We start from the raw sequence: 21,161 nt of genomic DNA, 5'->3' as shown, positions 1-21,161 counted from the left end.
AAATGACATTATATTTGCATGCAGGCCTCCTCCCACCCCCTCTCTCCTTTCCTTCCTCCCTCTCTCCATCTCTCCAGCCCCATTGCTCACAGTTCCGGGGAGGTCAGGGGATGCTACAGTGTCATGTTCTCAGGTCTTCCTTGTCTCAGCCAGGCTGCCAGGCAGCAGCCGGCTCCAGCGGTAACCCCCCACACTTCCACCCTCTTTCCCATACCCCTTCCCCCCAGAGCAGACGCCGGCCCCAGGCCAGCGGCCACCTAATTGCAGGGGAGAGGGAGTCCTTCCCTACCTCATTGACTTGGATGATATGATAGATTTGCCTCAGGTACTCGGCACCACCTGGTTTGTGGCAAATCTCCAGGAGTATCAGCCCTATTTTCTGCTCAGTTGCCTCAGCCACACCGCCGCCCCTCTCCTGTGGAACACCACTCTCGCCCCACTCAAACGCACTGAGAGAGGGGAGAGAGAGAGAGATAAAGAGAGAGGGGGGGGGGGGGGGGGGGGGGGTGAAAGAGTGAGAGGTGAGAAAGAAAGAGAGAAAGAAGGCGGCAGGGGAAACAAAAAGACACAGTTACCATGAGCATCTGCTACCTGAACATTCCATTTCCTCGAGGGATTTAGCCAAAGAGCTACAAATCCATAGCCACACTTTATTCTGTTGTGACTGCCCTTTAATGTATCAAGTTATAGGCCTATTATATAAATGCTTTACACTTTAAAAACTTGTAGGAGGGTTCAAGGTTTGGGCTTTTATTTTCTACTGGATTGAAAATTACAGCACTATTGTTCCCACTTTCATTGAATGTTTCAATTGCAGGCCTTTTCAAAACCATTTGTGTGGATCTCTTTCTGCAGCATTGAGGTGTATATTGAAAGTGAACGTAAACCACAGATACAGTGTGTTCTATTCTATCACATTCTTCATACGGAGGTGTTTCGAAACAAAGCCCTGCATTGATAAAGCAGTGATACAGTATCAATGATTTCACCGTGCGTGTGAGTGCGTGTGTTTGCGTGCATGTGTGCATAATATCTACACACACACACAAGCGCCTTACCCTAGCAGCGGCCCGAGTCACTTCCCTGCCCTTCCTATATTCCTCGCCATTTCCACAATGCTCGCCGTCCGTCAAACGCTCTCCTCCGTCCGGATGGACTTCCTGTCATTGTTTTTTCCTTCTCTTTCACATTCTCTCCCTCTCTTCTTTTTGTAATTATAAGGTGGCAGAAACAGTGTCGCCTGTCAGGCAGCTTTTGGCGGATGTGACATTGAGAGAGGTGGGCGAGGCCCTTCCTTCTCCCGGTAGCGGGGCCGTGCATCCGTGTCAGCACCTGCGCTGTATCCTTTCCTGTCCATCACTGTGCAGGTGAAGCAGATGATTGGATTCAGTCAGCGGGGTGATTAATGAGGGCCTCTCTGGATTTAGGACAGCCTATCAATCATGTCATTAGGGCCAATGTGCCCTGAAAGAGGCAGACCTCCGCCAAGCAATAACTGCATTCATCTTCATCTGTGTATTCACCCCGTCAGTCCAGTCAGGGTCACCATGATGGAGAACAATAATCTTCTCCTCTACAAATTACTTTACAAAGACAAGGTGGGGGGCGGTGGTAGTGTGTGTGTGTGTGTGTGAGGATAGGGTGGGGCGGTGGGGGGTTGTTTTTGGACTGGCGAGCCCCCCTTCCCTCCCACTGATGCCACTGTACACTGATTGTTTACAACCCAGGCTTCACTTCCCAGTGAAGGTTATTTTAATGAATAGTAATGATCTCGGAGAATGGCTCTGACAGGTGATACATAATCACTCTTTCGCTTTTTCCCCTCCCATTTTCCCCCTCTTCTCCGTTTTTTCCGACTTCCACCACCCCTTGTTCCTGTCACTAGGAGCAGGCCGTTTCCTGGAACACTTGAGGTAATCTGTTCTCCGTCTTTCTCTCTCTTATTTCTTTCTGCAAGCTGCTGTGTTTGTGTGGTTTCGTTACCCGGCCGGCTAAATAATTTTTAACGAGGATGAATGTGTCCAGACTTTTCTGCTCGTTGGTCTTGAGCGGTCAGAGGCGCAGGTTCCGGGAATAAGTCACCAAGCTCGGGGTCAAAGTATGAGCCAAATTCAAACCCAATTTCCCATTGCCTTATTTTGTTTTCCATTCAGACCGTAGGATGTCCATCATTTAAGATAAATATCATGTCTCAGAATACATTGATCTTATTCATACAGGTTCCCATGAAAAATGGCTGCAACTGATGATGCAATCCATCAGGGTGGCACACACACTGAATTAAAGAACATATCTGAATAGCATACTACTCATTAAATTGTTCTATCACAAATACATGAATGCTATTTGGCTGAATACACCATGCATCATACTGAAACACTTACTTTGCTTTTATATAATCAGCCTCAACCAATCTCTTCCCAAAAATGGTTGACTGATCATTCAACAGAATGATGTATTGGAAGATATATCGCAGTTTCAATATAAAAGCTAACTTGACTAATGATCATCTCTTTTGTTTTAATATCTCTAAGTCCTGAATGGATATTGTTATATTCGACAAATCCTAAAGACTATTTAGATGCCGTAAAGAGAGAAATTGAAGCGACAGCAGCTCAGTGTTTGTCCATACAGTAGGTGTCCAGAGTTGACATCTCACCTCTTGGAGCAGACCTTGCTGACCTTCTGCAGGATAGGTTAGGTTTGGTTAGGATTACAGTTAGGTTAGGGTTAAGTTAGGTTGACCTCTCACCTCTCGGAGCAGAGCTTGCGGGCCTTCTGCAGCTGCATGGAGCACCACTTGGGCCTCCTCTCCTCCAGAGCCTGCAGTACCTTGTGCACAGTGGGCTTGGGCACTCCCTTCTGCTGGCCTTGGCCCATGGTACCCTGGAGGCACTCTGACAGCAGGGCCAGTCTCTCCTTGGCCCCCCGGTCTAGAGGCAGGCCACACAGCAGCTCCAGTGAGTTGGGGTCCTCCAGGCACTGGCAGAGACAGCTAAGGAGGGTCCAGAGGAGCAGGCCTGTGGAGCGCAGCTGCCGAGCATGCTGGGAAAGGTGTTTCTCTGCGGTGTGGAAGAGGAAGCGTACTGGCAGGGGGAGCGAAGCCACGGCCGAAGGCAGGTTGGTGTAGATGAAGGAGAGGGCCTGGAGGGCCAGATTCACCACACCTGAAGAGACAGGAGAGAAAGACCAGGGCTCAGGGATCAAAGTGGTTCAGACAATACTGAGCATGAAATAACTATGTTAATTTAGCTAATGGATAATCAATCGGGTTGTATTACAAGAAGAGATGCAATCCACATATTTATTTATTCTCATCTCTGACAGTACGTACTCTTAGCTGACTCCCTCCCCTTGGGTGTCTGAGGGGTGTAGCTCCACTCCTTGGGGACTTTAGTGAGGACGCTGTCTGGGACGTCCCGTCTGAGCAGGGGGGCACAGGGCTCCTCAGAGGCCTGCCAGTCCAGCACCATGGTGACCAGGTGGCCCAGAAGGCAGTGGACAGTTTGGTTGATCACTGCCCGGATAAAGCTGACCACAACGGGGACAGGCTGCACTGAATCTAAGACAGACCAGGACAGTGGCAGCAATCACTTTCATGACAGAGGAAGAGTAGGTACTCTAAGTGTTACATAATGCTCTTCTTCTAAATTGGCTAACGCTTATCAATTGTTGCATTTAAATCAGCAACTTATCGAAACCTGGGAAACCAGGTGAGAAAACTCTGTCAATCACCAATCCTAAATTACAATTTCAGTGCCAAGGAGAGAAAGATTATTTAAGGGTGAAAAACTGAAAACAGATTTAAAAAGCTGAGGGTTGTAAACTTTAATCTTTTGGTGCTGAGAAGTGTTTGAAACCACTACCAGGAGAAGAGAGGTATTCTGTATCAAAACCAGGTGGGCATTAGGTGGATACCAGCTTTGCCCAAGTCAGGTATTTCAACGTTTTGACCTTCAATATCCTGTACATATCAGCACCAGAGCAGCAACAGTGTGCAGCTGTATGGCATTCATAACATTTCTACAGCGTTAGCAGAAAAAACAAAGAGCTACATCAGAGAGATTTAGTAGAGTGGCAGGACTGGAAGTGCATTGAAGTCCCAGGGGACACCTACCATATATAACTCTCCATCCCTTCTAAACAGAAAGTAGAAAATAAAAATGTGATATAGGTTTCCTACATGGTAAATCAAAACCTCTGTCTCCAAAACCTCAACCCATTTGTCAAAAGTAACCCCATATTCAAACACAGTTCACACTTCTATACTCACTGACTACTTCAACATATAAGACTTCAAACCAACTCTAGCTGATTGTTACGTCATTAGACATTACAAACTTTAAACAATACACAGAACAGTAGAGAAGTTCCCAGAGAGATCAATAGTTTGGTTCGGGGAACTCCTGTGCCCCAAAATTCAATTACACCCCATCTCAGTTGGGAGGTGCATCCCAGAGCAGCAATTAAGCCAACGATAGCAGGAGACACACAGAAAGAGAGCGCGAGAGCACTGGGTGACATTGAGACTACAGGAGTGAATCCACCACTGTCTTCTCTCCTTCTCCCCTTCCAAATTCCTATCCAATCACCCTAATTTATGCAACAATAATTACCTCTCGCATGTGATGGAGAAAAAACTACACCAAAATGAGCTGGGACTCACAGCAGCCCTGATTAAGCCCACAATCAAAGCTTTCGCCTGAGAAAAGGAAGTGTCAGGGAATAATTGCAGTCTGTGCTATTGAGCACTGAACCAATGTAGTACGATTAGCTCGACAGAATGAGTTGATGTTGGAGCGGGACTTTTGATATGTTTTGTAATGGAAATGACAACACGTAAACAGTCACCAGAGAGTTAAGGGAGGGTTTGCGTTATAGTTTTGGATTACTTGTAATGAGCCTCGAATTCATTCCGATAAAAGCCCACTTCTGACATGTTGTATTCGTAGAATAGTGATGGCAGTGTTTACCAACGGGCATGCACACACACTAGGATCACGCACACATTGCAAATAGCCAACTTAGCGTACTTGATTATTTTTACAGGTAAAATAGAACCAATGGAATAGTCCCAAATACACAGGTAAAATTGTTTCATCTACTGTATTTTAGGTGTGTTTTATTTAGCTTGGAGTTTGCACATTTGGGACTATTCCATTGGTTCTATTTTACCAGTCAAACTAAATCAAGTACAGCTCAAGTTGGCTATTTCCCAAAACATGTGTTGCATTTGGATCCAGGTGTCACGATCGTCTGAAGGAGCGGACCAATACGCAGCGCGTGGAGTGAACATGATGACTTTAATAAATTAAAGCAACCACGAAAAAACAACAAATGACGATACGTGAAGTTCAAATACTGATAACGACTAACAGCAACACGGAAACAATAACCCACAAAACAAAGGAGAAAACACACAGAATATATATGGCTCCCAATCAGAGATAACGAGCCGACAGCTGACACTCGTTACCTCCGATTGGGAGTCATAGACCAATCACCATTAGACACAAACAAAATGAAACTCACCCATCCCCAACACCACCAAATGAAATACACCCAAACAAATGAAAGTGAACAACCCTGGCTCAAATATCAAAGTCCATGGAGCCAGAGTGTCACACCAGGTCTGATCTGAACATTAGTGACCATAACAAAGTTAGGACATAGTATTCTTCAGTGTTTTTCTTTGGAAACTCAGTCTGTATCCTGCATTGTGTGCTCTCGAGTGCCTACAGTACAGTGCACTCCAGTGTAAAATACAGTTTATGTATAGCAACAATTAGGTTTGAATACCTGCCAGGCTGTATAGATAGTCCCATAAGTGTCCTCTGTCAAAGTATGTCTCCAGGGCCAGAGTCAAGGCTTTGGGGACATTGTTCAGGGAGCTGAGCACGTTGTACACTGCCTCCATAAACTCATCTCCAGCATCGCTCTTCACAGGAGACACAGCATCAGCATCTGCCTCCTCCTCCATGCAGAAATCTGAAAAGATAGTCCTCTTTTAGGAAAAGTTTAAGTGACAGAAACACATAAAATGCCAAGGACTATAGTGAAACCCAGCATTCAAACACGTTTGGGAGTGTGAGTCAGTTTTGAATGGAGTCTCTTCAGCTGCAGTAGATGGCCGTGCACTGCTAACCTTCCATTGCAACCTTAGCCATGATACAGAACATTCCCCAGCTGCACCTTCGGGGTGGGGGCTGAGGGGAGGTGGAAAGAAAGCTATATCAAATGCGTCAAGTGAGAAAATATCTCAAGGCTGTCAAGGCTGTCCAAACTGAGACACGGCAACAAAAGGTAACACAATAACTATTGGCATAGAAAATACACAGCCACACATCTTTGGTGAAATTATACAAAAACAACTGAATCCCAAAGCCTCTTGTGGATGAATATCTTAGTAGATGGGAGGCAGGAAATAAGTAGGAACATGTTCTGACAGGATGTCCTTGTTGGGGTCGCTGCAGGCATGGGGTGGTGGGGGTTGGGGGTGGGAGGTGGGGGTAGGGGCTGAGGGGGAGGGGGATCATCTGTGTTCCTCCGGTGGCACAGGTCTAGAGGACGTCTGTCAGTCTGTTTTGTGGGAGATGACAGGTATTTGAATAGGAGGCCGAATGCAACGCAGCACTCGATGAGCAGGTCTTTTGATGGAAGGCAGGGAGCTGTTTGCGCTCCCCCTTGACAAATGTTGGACTGTTTTAAAATGACAGGCCTAAATTACCTGCCGCATTAAGGGACGCAGGGGCCCTAATATCACCCGGCTTAATAAGAAGCCAGGAAGCCCATCGCCGCTCAACCACTGATGGGAATTGATTTCCTTTCTGGTTTTTTTCTCCCGACGCGGCACAAAAAAAGTGGTCAAACATCCTTTGACCTACAATCACTCTATTACACTGCATTATGTGGATTATGCTGCCGCCTTGTAGTCTGTCGGCCTGGTAATTGGTCCTTAAGGAGAGGGCGCGTGGTGATAGCGCCATGCCCACTGTCGAGGGGAAAGGGGGACTTATATCAATTTCCACTTGGGGTGCTGAAGAACATGGCAGGTTAACTAGACACCTTTTAATAATTATCCCATTATGGAACCTGAGATGAGTTATGATAGACAGACTACTGCTCCATCTCTGAAGAGTCTCTCTCTCTCTCTCCCTAAGCCTCTGCAACCTTGATGCATACCTGTTTTCTCTCTCTCTCTCTCTCTCTCTCTCTCTCTCTCTCTCTCTCTCTCTCTCTCTCTCTCTCTCTCTCTCTCTCTCTCTCTCTCTCTCTCTCTCTCTCTCTCTCTCTCTCTCTCTCTCTCTCTCTCTCTCTCTCTCTCTCTCTCTCTCTCTCTCTCTCTCTCACTCTGTAATTGGAAGCAAACACAATGTGTGATGACAATAAAACAGTCCTGTGTATAAGGCTGCTCATTTACAGAGAGGACCTAGTGTAGCAGAAACCCCTGCCTGGCCTGCTGGCGCAGCTGCATGAGAGGACAGACCCACCTATCAGAGAGCAGTTAAGACAGCATTGGCTACTGAGAGTTGGGACGAGAAGGATGGTTTGTCTGGTTCCTCTTAATTAGCTCTGAGGTAGAGTTCGGCGTGGTGGTGATGTTGATTTACGACGGTGCAGTGCAGGCCCGGGCGACGGTTGGGGAGGGGAGAAACGCTAGCTAGCTGCCGTCGTCTTAGAAGGCCGGCATTGTTATTAATGAGGTCACTTTAATGTGAATTAATGTGCAAGTGCACAACAGTCTTTAAAGGTTACACTTTCCCAATGTGGAGAGAGGGGAAGGAGATGTTTAAAGGTCAGTGTGTGAGCTCAGGTTAGCCCTGTTGGGTGTTTATTACGGCGCTCTATTGATTTAGTCATGATGATGACGGCCCTGATGATGATGAGGATGATGAGAACTCCATAAAACAAATGGGCTCCATCCAAAGATGTTCAGGCACTGCACAGCCTGTCCAGAGATGTGATTAGTTCCATTGGGGCCCTGGGCCCTGAGAACATTTTAAAGGTAACATAACCAAAGTGGACCCTATCCTACCCATGGGCCTCTGGGAAGGGAGGTCTTTGGTTTCACTTTGGCTAATAAAGAGGATCTTACACATGAATAAAAAATTAAAAAAAATTTGGGAGAATGAAGAACAACCAACAAAACAACAACATAACATCGCGTAAAAATCAGTTGGATATCGGACTCATTTTTCATTTACGGACCTTTCCCAGGTGTGTGTGGTGCAATGAGCAGGTAGTTAAGAGTATTTCCATCAGAATGTGTTGTCTTACGGGAGTGTTCCAGGAGGACTCGGAGCAGGTGACAGTCTCTGTGCAGGATGGCGGTCAGCAGCAACCTCGGACTGCATTCTGGGTCAGATGTCAGCAGCCTCAGCTGGCACTCGGAGGCCGCTTCGCCCGTCAGGCCCTCCCTTCAACCGAGACAGTCACAGGACAGATGGACAGACGGGAAGAGAGAGCAGCGGGAGAAACGACACACAACAACAGTGACAGATCTGCAGAGTCGGATAACTAGACTGATAGAAAGCAGTCCATTCAGCAAGGGAGGACACACATCTGCGAACCCGCAAATATACCGTTATGAAATAGCAACTTCCTTGAATGTCAGTTCCTCCCCTACCAGATTAGTCCACAAATACCTTCATGCTCGCGTTCTTAGAGTGTGCACCGGGAAGGAATTACGTTTAATCTTGGCCAGCTAAAAGCAAATGAACATTTGGGGAGAAGCCAAATCCATAAATATACAGCATAACCCTCTATGTCTTTTGTAGAACCATGAGGCTGCAGCCAGCTGGGTGTAATGAGGCATGTCCTTGGAGTGTGAATGTGCGTGTGTGTGTGTGTGAGTGCGTGTACTGTATACGTCTCAATAACATCTGATAAAAGGCAAGAAAAAAGTAGGCGGAGGAAGGGGGAGGGAAAGTTAGCCATCCCATTCCAGCCAAAAAGCGAGAGCGTTGTGCACCCTGCTGCTTGAGTAAGGAACACTATTCCTGAACCTGACGGCACGATTTATGTCGTCACTGGGGCTGCAAATCCAGGAGAAATCCTCCCTTAACTGCTGTGATAAATCTGACCAGCTACAGCACAGGGACGACTTCCAGTGTCAAAACAGATAGCTCCACACTTTTGATTGCCCATACTACTACTTGATTTATCGACGTGCTTTGTGTTTTTGTTGTTGTTTTATTTAATAATCATCACAGTCAGTTTATGTGAGGAGCTGAGCTGAGGGAAGGTCTGGTTACACTGGTTACAGGGCCCAACCATGGAAGGACCTGTGGATTTGGCCAGGGAACCACAGCACAGCAAGGCACCCTGCCATCGCTGAACATGAGGAAAATAAAAAGGTCATAAAAATTAACTAATTTCAGCTCTCCGAGCCTTGGGAGCATGGCAGGGCTTGGAGAGGGGGGATTTGTGCACTCTAAGCATGCGATGACATCACCCAAGGGTAAGGGTGGTGAGGGGTGGGGGCAGTTTGGGGCTAGGGCGGAGAGTGATTGAGTGCACCTTCTCAGGCCATACCAGTCATTCCTCCCCAAACCCCCAAACACGAACGCATGCACGCACACAACCCACCTTCTTCTCACTCCGAAGCAATCTCAGTCTTCTCTGTTCACACCCTCAGTGAAAACCCCCTCAGCAGCCATTAACATAAACACAGTGCTTTCCTCCTCTAACACTTTGGACTGCATCTGTGTTGCATTACAGTCCCTGGGTAAGACTGGGGCCCTCACAAAGACAACGACCTAGCAGAGTAAAGTATGAGCTATGAGCTATATGTGCAGACTATATGCCCCTAACTCAGCACACATATGGTCCTTGATATATGGTCATTGGACGGTGTTGGGTATACTGGCTGCGTGTAAGAGTTGGCGTGCGAGTGTGCGTATGTTACGTACCGTGCTGCCTGCTGGGTGAACAGGGCAGGGTGGATGGCACTGAGCCAGTGTATGCCAGGACTGCTTGGGGATTGGGCCAGAGCTGACAGAGAGCCCTCTCCTGGTCTGTACTGGAAGGTCCTGAGGGACATGACACATAGCCATCAGAATACAGTATATCAGCCGTATGTGTCCTTTGCATATGCCATGACTGTGTATTTCCCTCAGAACAGACTCAATTCGTCGGGGCATGGAATCTACAAGGTGTCAAAAGCGTTCCACAGGGATGCTGGCCCATGTTGACTCCAATGCTTCCCACGGTTGTGTCAAGTTGGCTGGATGTCCTTTGGGTGGTGGACCACTCTTTATACACACGGGAAACTGTTCCGCGTGAAAAACCCAGCAATGTTGCAGTTCTTGACACAAATGGGTGTGCCTGGCACCTACTACCATACCCCGTTCAAAGGCACTTAAATATTTTGCCTTGCCCATTCACCCTCTGAATGGCACACATACACAATCCATGTCTCAATTGTCTCAAGGCTTAAAAATCATTCTTTAACCTGTCTCCTCCCCTTCATCTACACTGTTTGAAGTGGATTTAACAGGTGACATCAATAAGGGATCATGTCATGGAAAGAGCAGGTGTTCCTAATGTTTTGTACGCTTAGTGTATAACAGATGGTGGTTGAACTGATGGAGTCACAGTAGGACACCATGCTTAAAGAGTGGTCTATTAGAACAAAGCCAGGTTAATCTTACCATGTTGCAGTAACGTACATTAATATATGTTTATGATGTCAGAGTGTACCCCTGGTACTAATGGGCTGTTTAAAAGACTACAGTTCCCAGAGGTTTGAGGTTGGTAAAAGGCAGACAGTATGAGCTACAGCTGATTGGCTGTTGCGGCCAGTGTGAGCGGTCAGATGTCAGAGGTCGTGTCTGTACCAGAAGAGCTGAGGCAGGGGTGCGGTCACGATGACCAGCGTGGTCAGGAGCTGGTTACACAGGCTGTGGATTGAGGCGACCCAGACGCAACCCCCCACGGGGTGCTCCGACTGCACCAGCGCCTCGGGCCGCTCACACACACTCCACATAAGCTGCTCCACACAAAGCAGCACCGCGGTGATGTCACACCTGGGGGGAAAGAAGGGGTTAGACACTACACAGAGCATCCGTAACTCTCATCAGGCATGACATCATTACATGACAACATGGTTGGCGAGCAAGATGAAACCTCCTGCTGAGTTTATGACAGGACAGTTACGGGCCTGAGGCCTTTGCTCTACTAAATAAAATACATATTCTTTCATGTCCAAAAAGCAGTAAATCTGTTTCCTCAATTGGTTGTAGGGCTTTTATTGGACTATTTCTTCACAGGAGCCAAATCTGTCGTCACCGTTCTAAGTTAGAAAGATATAATCCCTAAGTGTGTCTTAGTGTAATCATGTGAGGGTTGTGAGTTGGAGCAGAGATAGACAGAGGAACCCTACACTTCCTCTCTCTCTTTGGGAAGTCTGTATGTAACACAGTGCAAGCACACACACACACACACGCACACACACACACACACACACACACACACACACACACACACACAAGCCCTCTCTCCCCACACTCTAATTCAGGGACGACCTGCACATTGTCATCTGTCAGTGGTGATGGGAGGCAGTTGTGGACTGAAGGCCTAAGCATGTGTTCAGGGTGTGTTTAGTATGTGTTAATGCAGCGTTCAGTCCCCCACGTCAAGCCCAAGAGGAACACTATGGAACTGAGCCAATAGTGAGGGGATAGGAAAGAAGCAGGCATAAGGAGGCCATACTATATAGTAGAACACAGCTTTGCTGCCTACAGCACATACTGCTACACTAACACTATTAACAATATTAACACTATTAACACTATTAACACTATTAACAATATTAACACTATGAACAATATTAACACTATTAACACTATTAACACTATTAACAATATTAACAATATTAACACTATTAACAATATTAACACTATGAACAATATTAACACTATGAACAATATTAACCCTATTAACAATATTAGCACTATTAACACTATTAACACTATTAACACTATTAACAATATTAACAATATTAACACTATTAACACTATTAACACTATTAACAATATTAACACTATGAACAATATTAACACTATTAACACTATTAACAATATTAACAATATTAACACTATTAACAATATTAACACTATTAACAATATTAACACTATGAACAATATTAACACTATTAACAATATTAACACTATTAACAATATTAACACTATTAACAATATTAACACTATTAACAATATTAACACTATTAACAATATTAACACTATTAACAATATTAACACTATGAACAATATTAACACTATTAACAATATTAACACTATTAACAATATTAACAATATTAACACTATTAACACTATTAACAATATTAACACTATTAACACTATTAACACTATTAACACTATTAACACTATTAACAATATTAACAATATTAACACTATTAACAATATTAACACTATTAACAATATTAACACTATTAACACTATTAACAATATTAACAATATTAACACTATTAACACTATTAACAATATTAACAATATTAACAATATTAACAATATTAACAACACTAACAACACTAACAATACTAAAACACCAAAAATACTAACAATACAAACACCGCTAACAATACTAACAATACCAACAACACTAACAATACCAACAACACTAACAACACTAACAATACCAACAACACTAACAATACCAACAACACTAACAATACCTAACAACACTAACAATACTAACAACACTAACAATACCAACAATACTAACAACACTAACAATACCAACAACACTAACAATACCAACAACACTAAAAATACCAACAACACTAACAATACTAACAACACTAACAATACTAACAACACTAACAATACCAACAACACTAACAATACTAACAACACTAACAATACCAACAATACCAACAATACTAACAACACTAACAACACTAACAACACTAACAACACTAACCATAATAACAGCACTAACAATACTGTGTGTATGTATGCGTGTATGTGTGCATGTATGCATGTGTGTCTGTGTGTCTGTGTGTCTGTGTGTCTGTGTGTGGGGGAGCCCTGCCTCATACCATACGGTACCTGATCTGCAGGTGCCTCTTGTAGGAGGGCCGTGCCCTGGAGTACCTCTGCACAAGAACCTGCAGACTCTCACTGGTCACCTGAGCGAGCACGTCCCGCCCCACAGAGCCCGGCACAGCCAACCACAGGTCAGTACGAAGCCCAGTCAGGAAGTAGTGCCACATCTGCACTGAGAATGAACACCTATCACCCTGCAGCACATAGAGAGAGAGAGAGGGAGAGGGATAGAGAGAGCGAGAGTGCTGTCAACACATTGAAGGCCCCATGGTCACACCACCTGCACTCTGCACCTGGGCTCCTGTACCCCTATGGGACTAATGACTGCTTCCATGCCCTGATCTGTGGAAGGCATCACAGACAAGGGGAACAGTCTGGAATATCACTAAACACACACACAGACGCTCCCGCACACACACACATGCACACACAGATGCTCACGCACACACACACACGCTCACACATACACTGAAATTAAATGACATAAAGATTCATGGGTTTTACATCGGGTCAAAGAAATGTTGTTAAAGAAAGAGAAAGAGAGAGTGAGAGTGAGAGAGAGAGAGAGAGAGAGAGAGAGAAAGAGGAGAGAGAGCGAGAGAGAGAGAGGAGAGAGTGAGAGCGAGAGAGAGAGAGAGAGAGAGAGAGAGAGAGAGAGAGGCTGGTTTCATGTCTCTAATTGCTTTCAGACAGGGGGGAAACAGTCCTACAGTTGGTGTTGTGACCAAAGAGAGAATATTAACAACATGTTCGACATCAAGTAATGATCTCAACCCCCTCTTCCCCCCAAGCCAATAATTTACGGATTGTCTCTGGACAGAGAGCGTGACCGTACGTCCGGGATTAAGGCTCCATCCTCTGCCTCTGGACCCAGCAGACCCCCCTGCATTATGATCTGTACCAGGACCAAGAGGAAGTGCACGTGTGGCTGAGACTTGTCTGTGGCTGGGCCTGGCCAGGTTCTGGGTCTGAGCCGGAAGAGCTGAGCTGCCTCCCCTGAGCTCCAGGATCCAGGACAGACAGAGGAGAACACACCTGCATACAGCAGGCCTGTCTGACCTCAGTGCCCGGGAATGGAGGGAGAGGGAGTGTGCGAGGGGTTTCTGGGTTGGTTTAGGGGGCATAGGTATGGGAGGACAGAGGCTTCAGCAGCCCTGTTTCCAGATGGTCACAGTGCAGACGGCTCGATCCCACCAGCCCTCAGGGAAGCACAGGAGCCTCAGATGTCCTGGGAGAGCTGAGAGTGGAGCCCTGGGTTTGGAGGCGGGAGTGGTCGGGGGCGCTAAGAGTGCAAAGAGTGCATTTTGGAAATACATTTAATTGTAAAGGACTCTTCAGATTTGTAGAGACAAAAAAATGACACGACAAACGCAACAAACACTGCAAGACATCCGTTACTCTCTCTTGCTGACTAGCAGAGAATCTCCATTAGCACAGAGAGCATTAACGAAACGTGGTAATCGTGGTCCAGCTCACCTCGTAGAAGGGTTTGGGGTCAGCCCAGTGGTGGCTCTCTGCGTCCTGCAGGAGAGTGCTGGTGCACACCTGGACACAGTAGCTGGTCAGCTGCTCTCTCAGGCCCTCCGTCACATCCTGGTACCTCTGGATGGGCAGCAGTGTCATCGGCCTGCAGGGCCACAAACATCACACATACAGGAACACATTTAACAGGGTTGCACAGGGGCCAAAGAAAGGGGAAGGGGGTCAGGGAGGGAAGGGGCAGTTTAAGAGAATAGGGGGTGAAGGGCCACAGGGCAGGTGAAGGTGGGGGGCGTGAGGGAAGAGGTAGGGCACAGGGCTAAGCAGGACACTTTGAGGAGGGATACGTGGAGTGCAGTGGCCAAAGGGGGACTAGGAGGTAAATAAATCTGCCAGATGTATTCACAAATGGCAGTGATTAGAACCAGTCAATCACTTCCCTCCCTCCCTTCTCTCTTAGCCCCTCCCCCCTTCATAGAGCCCACCCTCAAACTCTCTCCATCTTGCTCCCCAGCCCTCTCTGTCAGCGCTAGGCCACACAGACTCTCTGTAGCCTTCTCCCTCTCCCCTGCCTTCACCCTTTGGCCCAGTTTGAGAGGCAACATCTGTTTTCCAACCAACATCTCCTCCATTCCACCAGACAGACGAAAGGACGGTGCAGTCAGGCCATCGCTCGCACACAGATATGCAGATTCTTTACAACTCAATTATAGAGTTTTAGTACCATTGGCAGTGCACTGACAATCTCCCTGGGCTGAGAAACTACAATGGACATCAATAAATCCCCCAGAATATTTTGGAAAATATGTCTTGTGAACCCCCTGGCTTTTTATGGCTTTCTGCTGGTTTTAACCGCTTACGGATCGGACCCTTTTTTTCAATTTTCGCCTAAAATGACATACCCAAATCTAACTGCCTGTAGCTCAGGACCTGAAGCAAGGATATGCACATTCTTGATACCATTTGAAAGGAAACACTTTGAAGTTTGTGGAAATGTGACATTAATGTAGGAGAATATAACACATTAGATCTGGTAAAAGATAATACAAACAAACAAAAAACTGTTTTTTTAAATTTTTTTATCATCTTTGAAATGCAAGAGAAAGGCCACAATATAATATTGCAGTTTAGTCACAATTTAGATTTTGGCCACTAGATGGAAGCAGTGTGTGTGCAAAGTTTCAGATTGATCCAGTGAAGCATTGCAATACTGGACTATTTTGTATCAAGTCTGCCCAAATGTGCCGAATTGGTCAATTGACACCTTTTCAAGTACATAACTATAGAGAACATACAAAAATGATATGGTAATACAAAATGTAAGTTTACACACTCCCAGGAATGTCATACATGATGGATCATTAGCTTATACACTAACTTTCACACATCTAGATGGCTGGGCGGGGTGGGTGTGGAGCCAGAGACAGCAGGGGTTCAAACTGTAGAACCCAGTTCCTACATTTGAATATAACAATGGATTTTATCAAACAAAACTATGCTACATTTTATCTCTGGGACCCTTAGGATGACAAATCAGAGCAAGATTACTGAATGTAAGTACATTATTTACCTTCAGAAGTGAATGTATCAAACCAGTTGCCATGATACGTTTTTTGTTGTTGTGCACTCTCCTCAAACAATAGCATGGCATTTTTCACTGCAATAGCTACTGTAAATTGGACAGTGCAGTTAGATTAACAAGAATTTAAGCTTTCTGCCCATATAAAGACATGTCTATGTCCTAGAAAGTTTGCTGTTACTTACAACAGTTATGCTAATCACATTAGTGCACGTTAACTCAACCGTCCCGTATACGGGACACCGATCCCACAGAGGTTAAATCTTTGTTGTCATGGAGGTGCGGTTTTCTTTTAGCCATGACACAGGGTTGTAGTGATTATGTAACTGAGAAGGGAGTTGGAAGGTGGACTGTTGAACAAGGGGAGTGGGTGGTGTTTAATACAACTATTATGCTCTTGTGTGTGGAAACAAACAGAGGTACAAATGCACACATACATACCTATATACAAACTCACACACAGTCTAAACAGACTCACACTCTTGCTGCGGTGGTGTTGGTCTCTCTGAGTTGGGCCTCATAGTGGCACAGCTGTTGGTGGATGTACATACTGGTGCCCAGCAGAGCAACCAGGTTCTTCAGGGGGGCAGCAGAGGGCACCTCCCCTACCCGTTCCTCCACACGGCCCAGGATGGCAGACGTGACCCAGGCACACACCTCCACGAAGCTGCAGCGCACCTCCAGGAGGGCGGCATCTCCACACGCCTCCGCCAGGGGCAGGAGGGCATCACACTCCCCCATGATGTCACCACAGAACTAGGCAGAGAGGAACAGAGAGGGAATGGATGAGAGCCATGCTAACAAGAGAGAGAGAAAGGGAGAGAGAGAGAGAGAGAGAGAGAAAGGGAGAAGAGAGAGAGAGAGAGAGAGAGAGAGAGAGAGAGAGAGAGAGAGAGAGAGAGAGAGAGAGAGAGAGAGAGAGACAGCATAGATATGAGGTGTCTCAGTAAAGGCATGCTATAAACATCTCAATCACCTTTGTATCTCTTCTTTAACAACCACTCCCATCTTATCCATGCCCCTAGCTGAAAGGTAGAGAGGTAAGAGGACTGTCCTTCTATGTAGAAAGATGGTGTCAAATGAATCACCTTACAGATGGACGGACAGACACAGAGACATCACCCTGACACACACACACACACACACACACACACACACACACACACACACACACACACACACACACACACACACACACACACACACACACACACACACACACACACACACACACACACACACACACACACACACACACACACACACAACCCTGGCTCATGTGCAACCATTGACAGCACATTGAGAATAATGACAGAGGATCAGCGAATGCAAAGAGTCACACGTGTGTGAAGAGTTCACCTCACAATTTATATGTGAGTTATGTGCCAAGGTGATTTAAAAGCAGTAAAACATGGCCAGGTACTATAATATATTTCCTAAATTCCCCCAGGAGTTGGCTTGCACTTAGTGTGGAAAAGCCCTGAATGTATTTTTTCCCTTCTCCATAACAAAGCCCTTCCAATAGTGGGTCAATCAATCCCAGGCAGCATGGATATATCAGCTCAGTTTCATTTAGTTTTAGACTCACACTACCTTACTTGACTTACTGTAACACTGGCAGGAAGTTCGACATTCTGTCAGTGAGTTTGCAATGTGTAGACAGAATTGACATTGCCTTGTAGCAATTCCTGGGCAGAATAAGCCTCTAGTGGGCCAGAAAGGCCAGGGAACAATGTCCATTTGGGCCAGGAAGTCAATAGACAATAGAGTGCATCGAGTCCTTAGGAGCTTAGCAGAGTGAGTGCCTTGGGCCTGCAGGTCGTCCACCGGCACAGACAGACGGACGGACAGAGACAGACAGACTCATCGCTCTGAGGACCCACAAGGTGTCAGTGAGATTTATTGCTCACACACCTCTTCCGCTCCAGTTATAGACTGAACCTTAACTAGCTCAGATCAAAGATACGGATCCCTACAGGTCTTATAGGCTCCACTGCAAGGTGACTGGAATGATACAAAAGGTAAAGCAAGAATGGATCTCTCTGTTTCTATGAGAAAACGCGAGGCTACAGGCAGCTGAGAGATTGCAAAGTCAACCTGGTGGACATACAGGCAACTGCCAAAATAAAGGAAACACCAACATAAAGTGTCTTAATAGGGCGTTGGGCCACCACAAGCCTCCAGAACAGCTTGAAGGCGCCTTGGCATAGATTCTACAAGTGTCTGGAACTCCTTTGAAGGATGCGACATCATTCCATGATTCCATAATTTTGTGTTTTGTTGATGGTGGTGGAAAATGCTGTCTCAGGTGCCACTCCAGAATCTCCCATAAGTGTCAATTGGTTTGAGATCTGGTGACTGATACACACACACACACACACACACACACACACACACACACACACACACACACACACCGACACAGACACACACCATTTTAATCTAGCCATGGTAGCAAAAATAATGGGCGACTAATCATTTTTATACATGACCCTAAGCATGATGGGATGTTAATTCCTTAATTAACTCCGGAACCACACCTGTGTGGAAGCACCTGCTGAATATGTACTTTGTATCCCTCACTTACTAAAGTGTTTCCTTTATTTTGGCAGTTACCTGTACCCATTTATGGTCATGTAGGCAGGGAACAGGACATGCAACTGAAGCTGGGATGGAGCTACAAAGGTATGCATATGAATGAGTGAACTATTGATCGATCTAATGCTTTTGAACTGGCCACATTTCATGCTCGGGTCTTGTATAGTAATTTGCTCTCGCCTCAAACACGCAGGCATATGTCAAAAAATTGAGGAGAAGAAAAAAAAAAGGTCTCGTCTTTGGTCTCGGTGGCTCCTCAATGCAAATGCATGCATGTATAACCTTTGAGCTGAGAGGCTCTCATATTTTAAGCGTTGACCTACACATAAATATGTTGTACAGGTCTTGAGCAGAGACACATTCTGACACTCGTTAGCAATGAGGAGCCACAACTAGTGTCGGTGTAAGGGCTAGAGGAGAGGAGGAGATGAAGGAGGAGGAGAGGGGAGAAAACACAGGCTTCTTAGAGGCAAGGCTGGACAAAGAGGTTTAGGCCCCAATTCGATCAATTGCAGCTAAGAAAATCACTGCGGGTTCAATCAAAATGCTTACGGTGTCGCTTAAACATAGGTGTTAGCCACATTAAAACCCACATACCCTACAATCTGTTCCGCTCACAACCATTATCATTGGATATTGACGTGAAACCAAACACAGCGTAAACATTCTATGTCAACCCGCAGTCAATCTTTTCCTTTATCTGTGATTGATTGAATGATTTTAGAGCAGCATTGAGTGTGTAATGGAACCACAGTCAATCATGGTGTCCTGCCCACCGTAAAGGGTGCAAGTCGACCAGGCAGCTTTTTCTTCACACGGGCTGTCATGGTACGAAAGTTGACTGAGCACTGTCATATGGACAACACATGTTGATCTTTATGCTTGCCTTGGCGACCATCTTGGGGCGGTCCCTCTCTGGGCAGGTGAGGGAGGAGCCATCTCTGTGGGGTGTGTTAGTCAGGACCATGTGGGCGGAGCCAGATGTGTGTGACAGCTCCTCCTGCTGCAGACTCTTGGTGCACACATCCTCCAGCACCACCTTGACACAATGAGCCATCTGGGGCACCAGCTCCCTGAACGCAGCCCTCCAATCAAACTCCAGAACAATGGCCTATGATCAGGAAGAGAAAACCACACAGCCAATCAACACAGGAAAGGACAAAATGAGCATCTAAAGACTTCAGTCTTCGTCAGAAATATGTTTGATCAGGTGATATTGCAGCAGTTGACGGACAATGCCTTATTGCTCAAGCTGCAGTTTCTCCTCCGAGGCAGCAGAGGGCAGTCTCACCTCCGGGCTCTGGAAGAGCATCTCTGCCGTGGTCTTGTACCATCCACAGTAGTCATATCCAAGTTGTCTTTGGTCTTTTTCAATATTCCTATCAACAGAAACAGATATGGCTTCAAAATGATCTCTACATTGGAATAAGGTCTCAGATGATATGGATGGTGTTTGGCCAAATCTCCAAGCCCGTAGCTAAGGGAAATTAAATGGCCATCAACCTAAAGACAAGGCCATGACATAAACTCATGATAACACATTTTTGAAACAATAGCTATTCAGGAAATATAGCTACTGTATAATTCTTAGAAGTAAAGTCTTTGGCACAAATATTGCTGTAATGTACACAATAATATCCCATGGTGGGCAGCATGGACAATGCTTGCATAACTGTACATAAACCAATCAGTAAGAGTGACAAGCAATTACTACATGCCTCCGATTTACATGAGCAGTAATCAAGTTTTAAGTCAAATGCAACAGTGAGCGGTTTATTAGTCTATATCTGGGGATGGAGTTGATTTGAACCCAGATAGCAACGGCCATAACTGGGCTAATCTTGAGGGGGTGAGGGGGGAGGATAAGACGGGTGTATGGAGGAACAAATTAAAGGAGCACACATCAAGGCCAGTTTTCCTAATCAGAACGGAAAAGTGAGACCCCAGGCGAGGCAATTTAGCCGAACAAGACCGCGCAGAACGGAAGAGGGGAGGAAGCAGCCCGCGCGGTCACTTTTTGACCTTTAAGCCCATCTGATGAATTTCTGGTAATTAAGCCGTTTGATTGCCTAAAATTAATGATTTGGATAACTGCCCTTTTAAAGGCTGTTTACTTCTCTGAAATTGAGCCTTTCTGCATGTCTTGTTTTTTAATGTAACCTTTATGGAAATTACTACATGCACCAAAAGCTTTTCATTAACTTCTCGGCTCCAGTTCAGAGGGAAAGAGGAGAGGGCTGGTAAAGACTGTACGCAACCAAGATAATTCCCTGTTAAAAGTACACATTTAAATAACACATGGAGAGTATGCAGTCTGTTTAAACTGTATGTCCAGGCAAGTTATGTGTGCAAAAGCATGCAATGTTGTTGTTTGGTGTTCTGTGTGCATATGTGTGTGTGTGTTTCTGTGGTTAGAGTGTGTAGTGTAGTCTCTGCCT

General features: G+C 45.6%; 1 protein-coding gene across 1 annotated transcript; it reads right to left on the bottom strand.

Annotated features, from left to right (window-relative positions):
- Nucleotides 1-289: 289 nt before the first annotated feature.
- On the bottom strand, nt 290-20,102 carry LOC311114423 (uncharacterized protein KIAA0825-like; the record flags this gene model as incomplete). The annotated part of the gene is given in 13 exon segments (XM_084189674.1): nt 290-449; nt 2,753-3,167; nt 3,335-3,562; nt 5,800-5,988; nt 8,278-8,417; nt 9,912-10,031; nt 10,839-11,027; nt 13,071-13,261; nt 14,544-14,694; nt 16,604-16,881; nt 19,610-19,834; nt 20,015-20,052; nt 20,055-20,102. Coding segments are annotated over 13 exon segments (2,372 nt in total), but the record flags the coding sequence as incomplete, so codon positions are not given.
- Nucleotides 20,103-21,161: the final 1,059 nt, after the last annotated feature.

This window comes from Coregonus lavaretus (genome assembly GCF_964263955.1).
Source record: "Coregonus lavaretus genome assembly, contig: HAP1_SCAFFOLD_8407, whole genome shotgun sequence".
Taxonomy (NCBI): Eukaryota; Metazoa; Chordata; class Actinopteri; order Salmoniformes; family Salmonidae; genus Coregonus; species Coregonus lavaretus.
Note: the sequence above shows the minus strand (reverse complement) of the source record. Positions and strands in the feature narration are given on the sequence as shown.